The sequence below is a fragment of the Mirounga angustirostris genome, unplaced genomic scaffold, assembly GCF_029215605.1.
Source record: "Mirounga angustirostris isolate CCGP_5_RB_7025 unplaced genomic scaffold, mMirAng1.0.hap1 SCAF_1, whole genome shotgun sequence".
Taxonomy (NCBI): Eukaryota; Metazoa; Chordata; class Mammalia; order Carnivora; family Phocidae; genus Mirounga; species Mirounga angustirostris.
Window position 1 is genome coordinate 144,452,989 of NW_026991709.1, and position 16,848 is coordinate 144,469,836.

The 16,848-nt window shown below is 40.2% G+C and overlaps 1 protein-coding gene across 5 annotated transcripts in view; it reads right to left on the bottom strand.

Annotated features, from left to right (window-relative positions):
• OSBPL10 (oxysterol binding protein like 10) overlaps positions 1-16,848 on the bottom strand; it is a 334,389-nt gene that overhangs the window by 266,896 nt on the left and 50,645 nt on the right. Inside the window, exon 2 of one of the 5 annotated variants that reach the window (XM_064588984.1) lies at positions 2,915-3,058. The exons of 3 other annotated variants lie outside the window; for them this stretch is intronic. Coding sequence is in view for 1 of the 2 variants with exons in the window: in XM_064588978.1 (XP_064445048.1) it covers positions 14,235-14,263 (29 nt within the window). In the remaining variant the exon portion in view is untranslated. Of the gene's footprint in view, positions 1-2,914; positions 3,059-14,234; positions 14,420-16,848 lie in introns of those variants that run through there. One more of the 5 variants, XM_064588978.1, reaches the window with a different exon arrangement.

The following is a 16,848-nucleotide window of genomic DNA, read 5'->3' on the forward strand; positions in this document are numbered from 1 at the left end:
TTCTTGGAAGGAAAAAAAAAAAGATAAGACACTTTTCTAACATCATAAAATATATGTCAACATAAAAGCAGGCATCACACTTAACAGAGAAATTCTAATCAGTACAAAATAAGGATGTAATCTATCACCAATATTTTTTAACACAGATCTGGAGATTCCTGTCAATGTGATAAGATAAAGTTTACTAATACAAAGTTAACATAGAAACCCAGTAGCTTGAAACAGACAAAAATAATCAATTATAAAATATACAGAGAAGAAAAGACTTCATGATGGCTACAAAATAAAAGTAAAAAATCCAGCAATAAACTTAACAAGAAATATGCAAGACTTATATGAAGAAAATTTTAAAACACTCGAAGGCATCACTAAAAAAGACTTCAAAAAAGCAAGACATACTATGTCTTAGGGATAAATTTCACTTCAGCAAGATGTTAATTCTCCCTACGTTAATCTATAAACCCAATAGAATTTCTATAAAAGTACTTCAAAATCTTTTGGGGGGTTTTGGCACTAAATGAGCACCTTCTAAAATTCATATGAGAAAACCAACAGAAAAGAAATAAAAATCGGAAAATAGAGGTATGAAGAGATAATATTCAAACAAATATAAAGTTACCACAACTGAAACAGTGTATAATTAATTGGTACATGGCCAGTGGGTCAGATCAGTGAAGAACATAAAGTCCATAAATAAATCCAAATGCATGTAAGAATTTAGGATATCATAGAAGTGGCATCTCAAATTAACGAGGAAAAGATGGTTTATTCCGTAAGTGATAATGATGGAGGGACAACCAGGGAACCATTTGAAAAATAAAATAAGGCTGGGGCACCTGGGTGGCTCAGTCGGTTAAGCATCTGACTCAGCTCAGATGACTTGATCTCAGGGTCCTGGGATCAAGTCCCGCATTGGGCTCCTTGCTCAGTGAGGATTCTGCTTCTCCCTCTTCCTCTCCCTCTGCCCCTCCCGGCCGGCTCATGCTCGCGCACTCACTCTCAATTTCTCTCTCAAATAAATAAATTAAACCTTTTTTAGAAAAAAGAAAAAGAAAAGAAAGCTGGATCCCTATCTCTTACTTCATATAAATCAGGTTAGACATCAGAATAACACCAGAATAAATTCTAAGTCGATGAAAAATTTAAACATGAAAAAATAAAAGTAACAGATATCTCACAGGTCCTTCTTTTTTTTTTTTGAAGATTTTATTTATTTCTTTGACAGAGAGGGACACAGCAAGACAGGGAACACAAGCAGGGGGAGTGGGAGAGGGAGAAGCAGGCTTCCCACTGAGCGGGGAACCCGATGCGGGGCTCGAGCCCAGGACCCCGGGATCATGACCTGAGCCGACAGCAGATGCTTAATGACTGAGCCACCCAGGCGCCCCTCTCACAGGCCCTTCTAATAAACCTGAAGTGGAGAGGGTCCTCCTAACTGTGCCATAAAGAGTCTGACAAATGCTATTATAAAAGAAATTAAAATTTCTGCATGAAAAAAACACAAAACATGAAAAATATCTGCAACTCCTATCATATACACAGAACTAATTTTCCTAATATTTAAAGCTCCAACTGAGAAAAGACCAATACTCTAACAGAAAAAGGATCACGTAATATGAAGACAGCTCACAGGTAAAGAAATAGAAATGGTTCTTCTATATATGAAAAAAGCTTCACCTTCATTCACAATAAGATAAATGCAGATTATAACTGAACTGAGAAATAATTTCCTAATCTCAGAATGTCAAGAATCCGAAAGCTTGACAACATACCCACTGGACATACACTCTCATATTCTGCTGATGGAAGTTTGCAATCTTTATGAGGAGCAATTAGGTAATGTATATCAGAATAAAAAATGCACATAACCGCTGACTCAGTATTTCCAGTCTCAACATTTACTCCACAGAAATAGTTACACATGTGAGAAATGAAGTATGCACAGGTATTGCAGCGTATGTTCTTTGTAATACCAAAAGACTGGAACTAATCTATATAAGCATCAATAGGGAATGATGAACAAATTAGAGAATATCCATACAATGTACATAGCCACAAAAAAAGATGAGGGGGGCTTTAATCTACCACTTTGGAATGATCCTAAAAAATACTGTGAAATTAAAAAAAAAAAAAAGTTATCGGGTAGAATAAAATATGGGACAAGAGTACCCATACTCACATATCTGCTTATATAAGCATTAACTATCACAGGAAGCATGCACAGGAAATTGGTAACACTGGTGACAATCTTTGGGGAGTAAGACTATAGGACAGATGGAAGAGGGAAACAGTTCCATATGCTTTGGATGTGAATGTAATGACCCATGTGAATGTAATACCTGTAAAAAGTGAACTCAAATTTAAAAATTTTTAACCTTAGTAAACACCTGAAGTACTCCCCTTTCCCAACTCTCAACTAGTTAGTAAGTTCTTACAGTCCTCTTTCCAAAACATGTCTCATTTACCATCTCCTCTCCAATCTGTGACCATAATCCAATTCAGTCCTTGGGATAATGGTCAGGAGCCTCCTAGCTGGTCTCTGCCTTTCCTCTCTCCCCATTACAGGATGCACCTGACCCCACCTGACCCCACCACCACATCCCTCTCTTTAAGGAGAACAGTGTCACTTCGATCTGATGAAATCCCTTCCCTATGAATTAATGAAGTCCCTTCTCTATTCATCAAGAGATGCTGACTGCTACAGAAACCTGCACTTCTAACTAGGCATCGAGACCCAAACTATTTTTCTAGCTCTATTTCCCGAGGGTGTTTTGTGCTCATTTTTTATCTTTCCAACTACACTAGAAGTTTCTTAAAGGTTGATTATTGTCTAACCCATCTTTTTATTTTCAAAAACTCTTAGCAGGGCCTCTTTCACACAGAAGGTACTCAAGAAACGTTCTCTAAGGGGCACCTGGGTGGCTCGGCCAGTTAAGCGGCCAACTCCTGAGTTCCGCTCAGGTCGTGGTCTCAGGGTCCTGGGATCGAGTCCCACGTTGGGCTCTCCGCTCAAAGGAGAGTCTACTTCTCTCTCTCCCTCTGCTTGCCTGTGCTCTCTCTGTCAAAAAAATAAATAAAATCTTTAAAAAGAAATCTTTTAAAGATCTCTTTAAAAGAAAACCTTTAAAAGAAAAAGAAAGAAGTGTTCTCTGAATCCATGAACACTCAACGATAAATGTTAAATTAACGGAACTTAAATATCTGATTATCTCATACCAAAAAAAGAATGAAAATGAACAGCGTGGTCTTTCACTCAAGCAGCTTGAGGAAAAAGAAGTTAGGAAAACCAAATACTGTTACTGAGGATAAAAGTGTATTCTGAAATAGTCTGCTTCACCAGAGTTTCAGCTCCAAACATGTTCTCATTTCCACCTCCATCCTCATCTCCTTGTCTCCCCACTTAGCTGAGGTACTTTCCTTACTTACCCTCAAGATGACACTACCTGGAATTCAATATCCCAAGTGGCCTGATTTTAAATGGGATACAAATGGCCTAAGTATCTTGATACCACTTATTCTGACAATGGCCTTAACAATAACAATTTAAGAAAAAAATAACAATGTCAAGAAGTCATACAATTTATTTCATTGATCTGGGCTGCAGCTTCCCCACAATTGAAACTTAATAAACACTTCATCTTGCAAACCCAGAGGAAAATCTGTAGTGTTTTAAATCACATATAATCAGGGGCGCCTGGGTGGCTCAGTCGTTAAGCATCTGCCTTCGGCTCAGCTCATGATCCCAGAGTCCTGGGATCGAGCCCAGCGTCGGGCTCCCTGCTCAGCGGGGAGCCTGCTTCTCCCTCTCCCACTCCCCCTGCTTGTGTTCCTGCTCTTGCTGTGTCTCTCTCTGTCAAATAAATAAAATCTTTTAAAAAAAAAAGCACCTAGAGAGTTTTTCCTGAATGAGAACTCATTGTAAATATCAAAAATATCTTGAACATCATAATATTTTACTATTGATCAAACAAATCCATGAGTTATAAATGCAAATGATTTTACATAAATATTTATGTTGTCAATCAAAATAGCATGTATATACGTTTGAAAAATAAGAAGAAAAATAATAAGATTTATTTTAAATTATAGGCAAATACTTTGATATTTGTAATGATTTTTAAAATATTGACTATTTTTAAAGAAGTAAATGAGCAGGGGCGCCTGGGTGGCTCAGTCGTTAAGCGTCTGCCTTCAGCTCAGGTCATGGTCCCGGAGTCCTGGGATGGAGCCCCGCATCGGGCTCCCTGCTCAGCGGGGAGCCTGCTTCTCCCTCTCCCTCGCTCCCCCTGCTTGTGTTCCCTCTCTTGCTATCTCTCCCTCTGTCAAATAAATAAATAAATTCTTTAAAAAAACAAAAACAAAAATCACATATAATCAAAATAAGTTTAGTTTTTCAAATTCTTGTTTACCACTTTTTCTTCCACCTGAATACTACTAAGGGACGTTCCATGCTCTCAGTATCACAAAGAGGCTATTTAACATCATTTTAAAGATGTTTAAATCTTTTTCTTTTATTTTTTTTTTTTTGGTATCAGCAAAAAGTAGAGAATATGTTTAACAGCTTTCATGAAAACCATATACAAATCTTGAAAACAGTCACAAAACATTAAGTTTTTTAAATCTGAATAAACACAAAAATATTCTTACAGGAAATGAGAGGATTCTTATTTCTTTTTCCCCCCAGATTTGTCCCAGAATTACTGCAAGAGCTACACCATAACTGACAACACCAGACCTTTGATTCCTGGATAGGACTTTTAAGGGCCATGCAGACAAATTAAAACATGATTCCTAAGGGGTTTTTTTTCCTTAAGTTTTTAAAAATTCTTTGTTGTAAAGTTTCATGTCATGAAATCACATTTGGCAGCAAGAAAAGAAAAGGCCCAAACTGAGCACTCTACTTCATTCCATCACCTAAGCTAATTGATTTAAGAAGTGACTGGAATGAGTTTTTTAGATGGTTAGCCTCTCTAATCATCAGTATCCTTACTTGCAATTTTGATTCTTTTTTTTTTTTTTTTAAGTAGGCTCCACGCCCAGCTTGGAGCCCAACACAGGCTCTGAACTCAGAACCCTGAGATCAAGACCTTGATCAAGATCAAGAGCTGGACGCGCAACCAACTGAGCCACCCGGGCACCCCCCCTTACTTGCAATTTTGAGATCCATAACAATTAATTGGTAGCACTTAGGGGAAAACTAAATTATATATTGTATGTAAGTCACTCAGCATCTCTGGTACATAGTGAGTGCCACATAATGAATGATAATTGTTCTTATTTGTGAAGAAGTTAAACACTAGATTCAGAAAAAGCATTTGAGGGCGCCTGGGTGGCTCAGTTGGTTGGGCGACTGCCTTCGGCTCGGGTCATGATCCTGGAGTCCCTGGATCGAGTCCCACATCGGGCTCCCTGCTCGGCAGGGAGTCTGCTTCTCCCTCTGACCCTCCCCCCTCTCATGTGCTTGCTCTCTCTCATTCTCTCTCTCTCAAATAAATAAATAAAATCTTTAAAAAAAAAAAAAAAAAAAAAAAAAAGAAAAAGCATTTGACAAAATTCAAAATCTACTTATGGTAAAAACTCTCAACAAAGTGGGTATAGAGAGAATGTACCTCAACATAACAAAGTCCATCTATGACAATCCCACAGCTAACATCACAGTCAATCATGGACAGGTAAATCTTTTTCTTTAAGATCAGGAACAAGACAAGGATGCCCGCTCTTGCCATTTTTATTCAACATAGTATTGGAAGTCCTAGTCATGGCAATTAGGCAAGGAAGAGAAATAAAAAAGCATCCAAATGTTAAAAGGAAAAAGTAAAATTGTCACTATTTGTAGAGGACATGATATTATATATAGAAAATCCTTAAGACTTCACCAAACAACTGTTAGAAGTAATAAATGAATTCAGTAAAGTTGCAGGATACAGGGGCGCCTGGGTGGCTCAGATGGTTAAGCGTTTGCCTTTGGCTCAGGTCATGATCTCAGGGTCCTGGGATCGAGCCCCTCATCGGGTTCCCTGCTCAGCGTGAAGTCTCTTCTCCTTCTCCTACTGCCTCTCCCCCTGCTTGTGCCCTCTCTCTCTCTGTGTCAAATAAATAAATAAAACCTTAAAAAAAAAAAAAAGATCTGTTGCAATTCTTTTTTTTTTAAGATTTATTTATTTATTTATTTATTTATTTATTTATTTATTTGAGAGAGAGAGAGCGAGAGAGGGAACACAAGCAGGGGGAGTGGGAGAGGGAGAAGCAGGCTTCCCGCAGAGCAGGGAGCCGGATGTGGGGCTCGATCCCAGGACCCCAGGATCATGACCTGAGCCAAAGGCAGATGCTTAATGACTGAGCCACCCAGGCACCCTGTTGCAATTCTATAGACTAACAATGAACTATCAGAAAGAGAAATTAAGAAAAAATCCCATTTATAATTATATCAAAAAGAATAAAATACCTAGGAATAAATTTAACCAAAGAGGTGAAAGACCTGTACATTGAAAACTGTAAGACATTGATGAAAGATTATGAAGACAACACCCAAAGCAATCTACAGATTCAATGCAATCCCTATCAAAATTCCAATGGCATTTTTCACAGAAATAGAACAAACAATTCTAAAATCTATATGGAGCCCCAAGAGACTCTGAATTGCCAAAGCAATCCTGAGAAAGAACAAAAAACCTGGAGACAACACGCTCCCTGATTTCAAAGTATATCACAAAGCTATAGTTATCAAAACAATGTGGTACTGGCATAAAAACAGACATACAGATCAATGGAACAGAATAGAGAGTCGAGAAATAAATCCAAGCATATAGTCAATTAATTTATGACAAAGGAGCCAAGAACATACAGTAGGGAAAGTACAGTCTCTTCAATAAATGGTACTGGGAAAACTGGACAGCCACATGCAAATGAATGAAACTAGACTACTATATTACACCATACATAAAAATTAACTCAAAATGGATTAAAGACCTGAATGTGAGACCTGAAACCATAAAACCCCTAGAAGAAAACACAGGCAATAAACTCCTTGACATTGGTCTTAGTGATGAGCTTTTGGACATGACACCAAAAGCAAAAGCAACAAAAGCAAAAATAAACAACTCTCAACACTTCAACCTAAAAAGAAAGGAAACCATCAACAAAACAGAAAAGGCAACCTACTAACTGGGAGAAAGTATTTGCAAATCATATATCTGTTAAGTGACTAATATCCAAAATATCTAAAGAATTCACATAACTCAAGTGCAAAAAACAATCCAATTAAAAAATGGGCAGAACATCTGAAAAGACGTTTTTCCAAAGAAGACATAGATGGCCAACAGGTACATGGAAAAATGCTCAACATCATTCATCATCAGGGAAATGCAAATAATCAAAACCACAATGAGATATCACCTCACACCTGTCAGAATGGCTATTTATCAAAATGAGAAAGAAAAGAAAGAAAGAAAGAAAGAAAGAAAGAAAGAAAGAAAGAAAGAAAGAAAGAAAGAAAGAAAGAAAGAAAGAAAGGAGGGAGGGAGGTAGAAGTATTGGCAAGGATGTGGAAAAAAGGGAATCCTTGTTTGTGGCAATATAAATTGGTGAAGCCATTATAGAAAACAGTTCCCAAAAAACTAAAAATGGAACTATCATATGATCCAGCAATTCCACTTCTGGGTATTTATCCACAGAAAAAGAAAACAATAAGTCAAGAAGATATATGTAACCACATGTTTATTGCAGCATTATTTACAATGCCAAGATATAGAAACATTCTAAGTGTCCATCGATAAATGAATGAATAGATAAAAAAGATGTGGGGGCGCCTGGGTGGCTCAGTCATTAGGCTTCTGCCTTCGGCTCAGGTCATGGTCACAGGGTCCTGGGATCGAGCCCCACATCGGGCTCCCTGCTCTGCAGGGAGCCTGCTTCTCCCTCTCCTACTCCCCCTGCTTGTGTTCCCTCTCTCGCTGTGTCTCTCTGTCAAATAAATAAATAAAATCTAAAAAAAAAAAAAATGAAAAAGATGTGAGATATACACGTACACACACACACACACACACACAGGAATATTACTCAGCCATAAGAAAGGATGAAATCTTGCCATTTGCAACAACATGTATTGACCTTGAGATCATTATGCTAAGTGAAATAAGTCAGACAAAGACAAATACCATATGATCTCGCTTATATGTGAAATCTAAAAGCAAAAGTAACAAGCTCATAAATACAGAAAACAGATTGATGGTTGTCAGAGGTGGGGAGGATGGGGGGAGTCAAAAGTCACAAACTTACAGTTATAAAATAAATAAGTCATGACGGTGTAATGTACGGCATGGTGATTATAGTTAATAATACTGTATTGTATATTAGAAAGTTGCTAAAAGAGCAGATCTTAAAATTCCTCATCACAAGAAAAAAAGATTTTTTTGTGACTGTGTGTGGTGACAGATGTGAACTAGATTTATTGTGTTGATCATTTCTCAATATATATAAATATTGAATCATTATGTTGTTCACCTGAAACTATGTTAATTATACCTCAATAAGAAAAAACAATGAGTTGGCCTTCCCTAAAGAAACAGACTGGCAATGAAAGGAGGAACTAGGAAAGGAAAAACTATGTACTTAAAACTTGTACTTAAAATATACTGCTATGAGCAATCTGCATGCGAGTAACTGGAATTGTACCACATAAAGTATTATTATTTCATTTTAGTCAAAAACTATAAACTTCTCTAACTTTTTAGGATGGTGGAAATGCTCTTATTTGTGGTAGTGCTTTCATAAACTACATACATTTGTCAAAACTCAATCTAACTCTACACATGAAAAGACCGAATTCTACGTACTGCAATAAACCTGAATTTTAAAAACAAACTTTTCTGAAGCCAAATATCCTTCTTTTCCAACAAATATGGTACACGAGAAAAAGTATTCAATTCCAAGCAACTCAAAACAGTTTAAAGATTTTACTGTATATTGGGCAAACAAGAAGGTACTCCAATTTTACTAACGGAGAAACTGAGGCCAGCTCAGCGAAATGATCTGTGTAGCTTCCTATGTTGTGATTGTCAGGTCACCACCGTTGTGAGCTGGGTTCATGGCACAGAGCCCCACTGAACCCCACTGTGCTGTTGTGTACTCAACACCCAGGCATTAGGCAAGTTCTCAGTCCCTTCCACTGCAGAATGAGGAAGTCAGACTCAGGTGCTGAGGTCCCCTTAAACTTTAACATGCTGATTTTATACTCTACTGGAGATTTGAAATATAATTTAAATGCCCTCTTAAAAAACCAAGATTTGAAACTTCTTTAATCAGAGAACTGAGCCTAACACTATTAAAAAAGAAAAAAAAATACTAGGAAAATCCAATTTACAGAAGAAGAGACAGATAATCATGGGGTGTACAAAGATTTCCAAATTTACAAAAATCATTCGCACAAAGAGCTTCCCTAGGACATTTAGGTGTTGGTTTACACAACATTAATTTTGAGAAAGGTGGTAAGTGCCACAGTCAAAAATAAAATTATTCAAAAGAAACCAAACATCTTTGATATTGTGATAGAAATAAATGTATCTCTGAGTCAACTCACCTACGAATTCTGAGAACAATTCCACTGTGTAAAGAAGGCCTGGGAATAGGCTAATAAAACCATCTAAAACCATTTAAAAATCTGACATATAAAGTGCTTTGGTAAGGGGCATAAAAATTATAAAGTTTTTTTTTAAAGAATCAAAGACTTCTCAGATGAGAGGAAAAGAATAGAAGAAAAAGACCAAAATTCAAAACTCTAATTCCACAAAGAACACCAGAAAATGTATACTTGCAGAAAAGGGGCTAAATACACATGACGATCTTTCTAGCCATATTTTTTTACAGCATCATTTCCCAAAGGGTCTTCTACAGAGTCTCCAAAACAAAACAAGTTTCCATCGTTAAAATCAGTTCCATTACTGCTGACCGCATTCCCCCCGGATGAATTAGGATTACACTCAGCTGCATGGAACAGAAACTCAACTATAAGGGTTTCAGCAAATCGGGCTTTATGTATCTACGAGAACAAAGGCCAAAGGTGAAGCGTTCAAGGCTGGTAGAGTAGCTTCCTGAGGCCATCAAGAACTCCTTCAATCTTTCTGATCTGCAAATCCTAGTATGTGGCTTCCTGGTGCAAGCTGGCTACAGCTCCTGCAGGCAGGAAAAAGGTGGGCACTCGCAAAGATGTGTGCCAACCTCCTTAGATCCTGTTTATCAAGAAACCAGTACCTTTCCCAGAAGCCCCCACTCCACAGAGACTTGGACTTCTCAACTTACTGGCCAGCACTGGGTCACATCTAGTAGCAAAGCAGCCTGGGGAGGTGAGAACTTTCAACTAGGGACATTGCCACCTGGAGGAATATCAGAATTCCAAAAAGAAACAAGGGACCGAGTGTTTGTTTAGCAATTTAAAAGGTCCTTCCTACTTACCGTAGAAATCCAAGAATGCCTATTTGATTTTAAGGGCTCTGAGACACTGTAAAGAAACCTGTCTCCCTTTTTTAAACCACAGTACTTCTCAAACTTACTTGAACACCAAGTGCCTTATTTCCTTTGACTGGCCTGTTGAGACACCATCTGGTGCAACACATCTTGGGAAATACTGCTTTGGGAACTAAAAGAAAGGGCGGGGGGGGGGGGGATCTACTCTGATAAAAGAGTCTGTTCTCATACTTAGATAGATAAAAGGAAGAGGGCGCCTTTAAACCGGGGGTTCTGGAAACAGAATGACTGAAGTGATAACAGAATTCTACAATCGGGATCTGATGTGTTTTCACTTTCTCTTGTAAAGTCACAATTCCAGTGAGAAAAAGCTTTTCCCCGTTCCCCTGCCTTCAGAGGGTGGGCCACGCCTCATTTCGTCCCCTTCCATTCACCCCTTCTCAACTCCCCAAACTGTCATTTCCTTATGTAACCTCCCTGCGTTCTCACACCTCAGGCTGGCCTTTCAATGTCCGTGCCAGAGTGGCTCCTAAGAATCCCTCGGCTTTCTTCTCCCATTTTGTTGTCATACCACCAAAACACTTGGGGGGTTAGCATTTATTTGAACCAACCTTTCCTGTATATTTATTTCCTACTCCATCTTTTCCACCAGCATTCTTTGATACCTCGTGGAGGCTGGTGTTAATTAAACACTGCTATAAATGCCGGTATTACTTCCAAGGGAAAATGTCCATATTCTTAGAAATAAAGCAGGAAAAAAGACAATCAAAACATCATTTTTCGTTTTGATACTAAAGCGCTTGAAAGAAAAGCCATTCATCATATCCAGTTCCATTAAAATATTCGTTTCTTGGGGCGCCTGGGTGGCTCAGTCGTTAAGCGTCTGCCTTCGGCTCGGGTCATGATCCCAGCATCCTGGGATCGAGCCCCGCATCGGGCTCCCTGCTCGGCGGGAAGCCTGCTTCTCCCTCTGCCACTCCCCCTACTTGTGTTCCCTCTCTGGCTGTCTCTCTCTCTCAAATAAATAAATAAAATCTTTAAAAAAAATAAAACAAATAAAAAATAAAAATAAATAAATAAAATATTCGTTTCTTTTCATTCAATTTGGTAGTTTAAAAAAAAAAAAAAGGAGGAGGTAGGCTACATTTTTCACATTTCCCAACACCATTCATTACCACAGTGTACATAGAGATTACTTTGCCAAAAAATCCAATGCATCTCTTTTTCTGGAAGGGAAGTGAGAAAATGTCATCTTTTATTTCCTGAAGGAAAAAAAAATTAAATAGGTCAAATATATAAAACTTTCATGAAAAAAAGGCAACACTTCATTTAAGCCATTAAAGGGAAATGTGTTTAAACTCCCCAGTGGAATTCCACGCTCTCGAACAGGAAAGGATTATTCACTGCTGTCTTGAAAGAACCAGACACGGCTTATCACATCACTTCATGAAGACACTGAATGGAACTGGACCCCACAGGGTCTCTTATCCTTCTGTTTTCTAGAACCCAGGGGGGAAAAAAAAGCAATCGAGAACATTCACTCCTCCAGTAGACAGGCCTCTAGAAAGTCGAAGGACCACATAACATTCAGATGCCATAAAAAGCCTTTTTGTGCCACGGCCTGGCTAAAGGGATTGCCCATCCTCTTTAGAGGCTGTCATCACTCACAAAATAGAAGGCACGGCCGGCTCACTCCAAGTCAGAAATCCGGACAGTATCACTTCGGGTCCAGCTGCACCCTTTCCAAATTGCTTCCACAAAGAAGACTGGATCCTCCCAACCACCAGGGGAGCATTCCCTCCGATCATGCCTCTCAGCCTCACCCCACGCTTAGTCCCCCACGACCCCAGGCATCCTTTCCTATGATTTGACACCCACAGCCCCATCCCCCCACGCCACCTTTTGACCACACCCCTTAAAGCCACCTCTCACCCCAACCTCTCTTCCTCTCTTGGCTGACGCTGGAACATTTGGTGGAAACCCACTGCAGCCTCTTCTTATTCCCCAAAGCCAAAATAACCGTCCTCCACTCCCAGGCACAACTTCCATCTACAGCTACGCATCATTAGAGAATTCCCTGAAGACCTTATGGAATGGCTCAGTCTTCCTTGAGACACCAAGTGCAACTGTCATTCTGAATGGCCTTTGAATTCACCGAGCACACTTGCTTGGTCAGTGCCTTGTCCTCATTCTGTCACCTCCCTCTCTGTGTTACTGCCTTCCTCTCAAAGATCCACCCTGGACTTTCCCATCACCACTCAGAACTGCTGCACATCTGACAGTTTCCCCAGACATCTCACCCCACTGTCCTTTCATCCTCTATCAACTCCTTCCCCCTCAGCCCTCTCTCACAGCTTCTCGCCCTACACCCACTCTCCCAGCTCCCTTTTGGCTCCATTTTGCCAATCCTTTTATTTTCTACTTCTCTGACCAGCTTCTGTCTTCACCTCCTTTCTCCTCCCTCCTACATCCGTCGCCCGCCTGGCCAATGAGCACAACTCCCCTGCACTCTCGTGTACACCCACCCGGCCAAATCCCAGCCCCAGATCCCTCTACGCATCTCCTTCCCTGTTTCTCTCTCCAGGATGCTCAGCACTATGGAGAAAAACACACATCCACCAAAGCTGTCTTCACAGATTCATGGTCTCCATCCTCAAGAGGCCCTCAGAGCCCCGCAGCAATCCCCAGAGTCTCCTCAAAGGCTATTTCAAACCTCCTCCTCCATTTTACCTGAGCTTCAGAGACCATCACCTCCATCTCTCCCCACTGCACCCCCAGAAAATGGCCTCACCTGATACTTCACAGAGAAAGAAGCAAGAATACTTTCAACTTCCTGCTCACCCCCAAACTCACCTGCATCTGTATTCTTCCTCCTATCTCCTACCTCAAACCAACACGCACCCCTGCTCAGGACTCTCCTGACTTCCCAGGCACCAGCTCCATTCATTAGTTCTCTCCTACACCCTCACACTTTCCTCTCTACCAGCTCCTCCCATCATCATTTTAACATGCCAATGCTCTACCATCTTGGGAAAAAAAAAAAAATCCTGCTTCAAACCTCCTGCTCTGTTATTCTTTTCTTCACAGACAAGCAAGATCTATGCCATCTTCACTCCCCACTCTACTAACTTTGGGCTCCTTCCCCCCACCCCCAGAGAAATTCCCCTAGCCACAGGCACCACCAGCAAGGTCTTAGCTGCCAAACTCCACAAACATATTTGACCATGCTTCACTTGCTCCTCTGGAATATCATCCCTCAGCTTCCTATGACCACAGACACTCCTGGTTTTCCTTGTATCTGCCTAGCCAATCTTCCCCCCGCCCATACATCCCTGCTTTCAAACTGTACGTATTCAGCTTACATCAAGAAATCAACTTAGAGCAGGGTTTCTCAACCTTGGCATTACTGACATTTGGGGCTGCATAATTCTTTGTTGTGGGGGGTCATCCTGTGCTATCCAGACTGTTCAGCAGGATCCCTGGCGTCTACTCACTAGATGCCATTCGTGACAATCAAAAATGTCTCCAGACATCATCCAATTGGCATCACTCCCGGTTGAGAACCACTGACTTATAAGATCACAACCAATATATTTTTTTTAAATGAAATGAAATAAAATAGAAACTACCAGGGTAGATCTTCTAAGATAAAGATCTTTCATGAAACTTTTGTTTCCATGTCTTGTTTGTATTTGTATACATGTATACGTGTGGAATATAAAATATTTCTTTCTGTGGGTCAGAATCAAAAGACTTTAAATTCACTGCCTTACATGTTAGCATCCCCAAGGCTCTGTTCCATCCCTTTTTAAATCATTCAGCAAGAGGCGCCTGAGTGGCTCAGTCGTTGAGCGTCTGCCTTCGGCTCAGGTCATGATCCCAGGGTCCTGGGATCGAGCCCCGCATTGGACTCCCTGCTCGGTGGGAAGCCTGCTTCTCCTTCTCCCACTCCCCATGCTTGTGTTCCCTCTCTCGCTGTGTCTCTCTCTGTCAAATAAATAAATAAAATCTTTAAAAATAAATCAGCAAATAAATAAATCTTTCAGCAATGCAAAAATGCACAGACACACAATGGACACTTACGAACTCAGCACCTGCTCAAGAAAACAAAGCATTATCAACCAGATGCAAGACCCCCAGGTCGCCACCCCTCCCCCTTTCTCCCGGAAACCACAACTCTATTTTGGCATTTTCCCCTATTTCTACTATGTCTGGGTATGGGTCCTTAGGCAATATATACAGTACAATTTTGCTCAGTTTAAAATGTTTTAAAAGAGCAGCACCATGTCATACATACTTTTCTGCAACTTGCTTTTTTTCTTCACATTATGTTTGAGAGATTCATCCATGTTGGTATGCGCTGTTCAAACACATTTATTTTCACTGCTATATAGTATTCTGCTGAATGACTATACCACAATTTATTCATTGATTCATTCTTCAGCTGATTAACACTTGGGCTGTCTTCATATTCATGGGCAATGCTACTCTAATCCTCTGTGTGCATATATTCTAGCGCAAATGTGTGACAAATCTACTTGGATACATGCTCAGGAGTAGAATTACTACCCCCCTCTAGAGCATGTTCATCATTATTATTGCATAAAACAAATTGTGTATAGATTCTATAGAGTTTGTACCTGTCTCTACACTCATCATACTGATACTTAGTAGTTCTTCAGTATACTTTGAAATCAAATGCTACTTCGATGATGATGTGCCATAAATATCTTCTCCCAGTCCGTGGGTCTTCCTCCCCTCCTTGGTGATCTTCTCCCCTCCCATGGCCTCTGTTACCTTCTCCATGGTGACCACTGCCTGCTCCATACCTACAAACCAGATCTCTTTTCTGGCCTCCAGATCTATGGGGCTAATTGCCTCCTGGCCATCTCTCCTGCCTGCAAGTATCTCAAACTCAACTGTCCCAAACTACAGCTGTTATCATCCCGCCCCCCCCACCCCAAAACCTGGACCTCCTGCATTCCCTGGCTCAGGGAAAATCACCACCATTCATTCTCATATACAGTGATCCTTTTCTTCTCATTTCAAACCTGTCCATCACCTAGTCTTGTCAATTCAACTTTTGCATTACAGGGATATTTTTTCATTGCTATCCACCTCCAATATGAAATTACCTTATTTCTGAACACCATCTCTGAGCTGGATTGTATGCCATGGGCTCCTTGTTCCTAGCCTTTTGACTTCAATCTGTTCTTTAAAAAACATCCAGCCCTAGGGGCGCCTGGGTGTCTCAGTCGGTTGAGCCTCAGACTCGATTTCTGGCTCAGGTCATGATCTCAGGGTCCTGGGATCAAGCCCCACAATGGGCTCTGCACTTAGCACAGAGTCTGCTCGAGATTGTCTCTCTCCCTCTACCCTCCCTCTGCTCGTGCTCTCTAAATACATACATACATACATAAAATCCTTAAAAAAAAAAAAAACCAGCCAGCCCTAGCAATCCCACTATTATTTACCCAAGAGAAATGAAAATAGACATCTACAAAAAAAAAAAAAAGACTTGTATAAGAATGTGTATAGCATCTTTATTCATCAAAGTCAAAAACTAAAAACAACCCAAATGTCCACCAACAGAAAATGGATGAACAACTATGATTATTCCATAAAATGGAATACTCCTCAACCATAAAAAGGAGCTACTACTTATAAATTCAATGATGTGGATGAGTTTCAAACTATGCTGACTAAAAGAAGCCAGACAAAACAGAGCACCCGGTGTGAGACACCATGAGATCTAAGAAAGACATAACTGGAGATAGAAGTCAGAAGGTGGACTTCGGGAGGTGGGCATTGGATGACTGAATGGAAAGGGACATGAGGGAATTTTCTGGGGTAATGGAGATGTCCTTTTTTTTTAAGATTTTTAAATTTTATTTATTTTAAAGGAAGACTGTGCAAGCAGGGGGAGGGGCAGAGGAAGGGGGAAAGGATCTCAAGCCAACTCTGTGCTGAGCAGGACGCCCGATGCAGGGATTTGATCCCATGACCCCAACATCATGACCCAGGCCAAAATTAAGAGTCGGACCCAACCGACTGAGCCACCTAGGAGCCCTGGTAATGGAGATGTTCTATATCTGGTTTGGGGGGGTGGTGAAATGAGTGTATACAATGATCAAAACTCATCAACCAAACTGGCCATTGACTAAGATCTGGCCATTTTACTGTATGTGATTATATCTCAAATAGATATATTGATCTACTTATTTATGTTTAAAGCCAACTAGAATAAACTTGCTAAAATTAAAATCTGACCAAGTTACTTCCCTGCTTAAATTTTTTTTCTGAGAGCCTCAATGACTTTGTGACAAAGGCCACTGAAATGTCCTATCTACTTACCCTCCAATGTCCACTCTTATCCTTCTTTCCGCA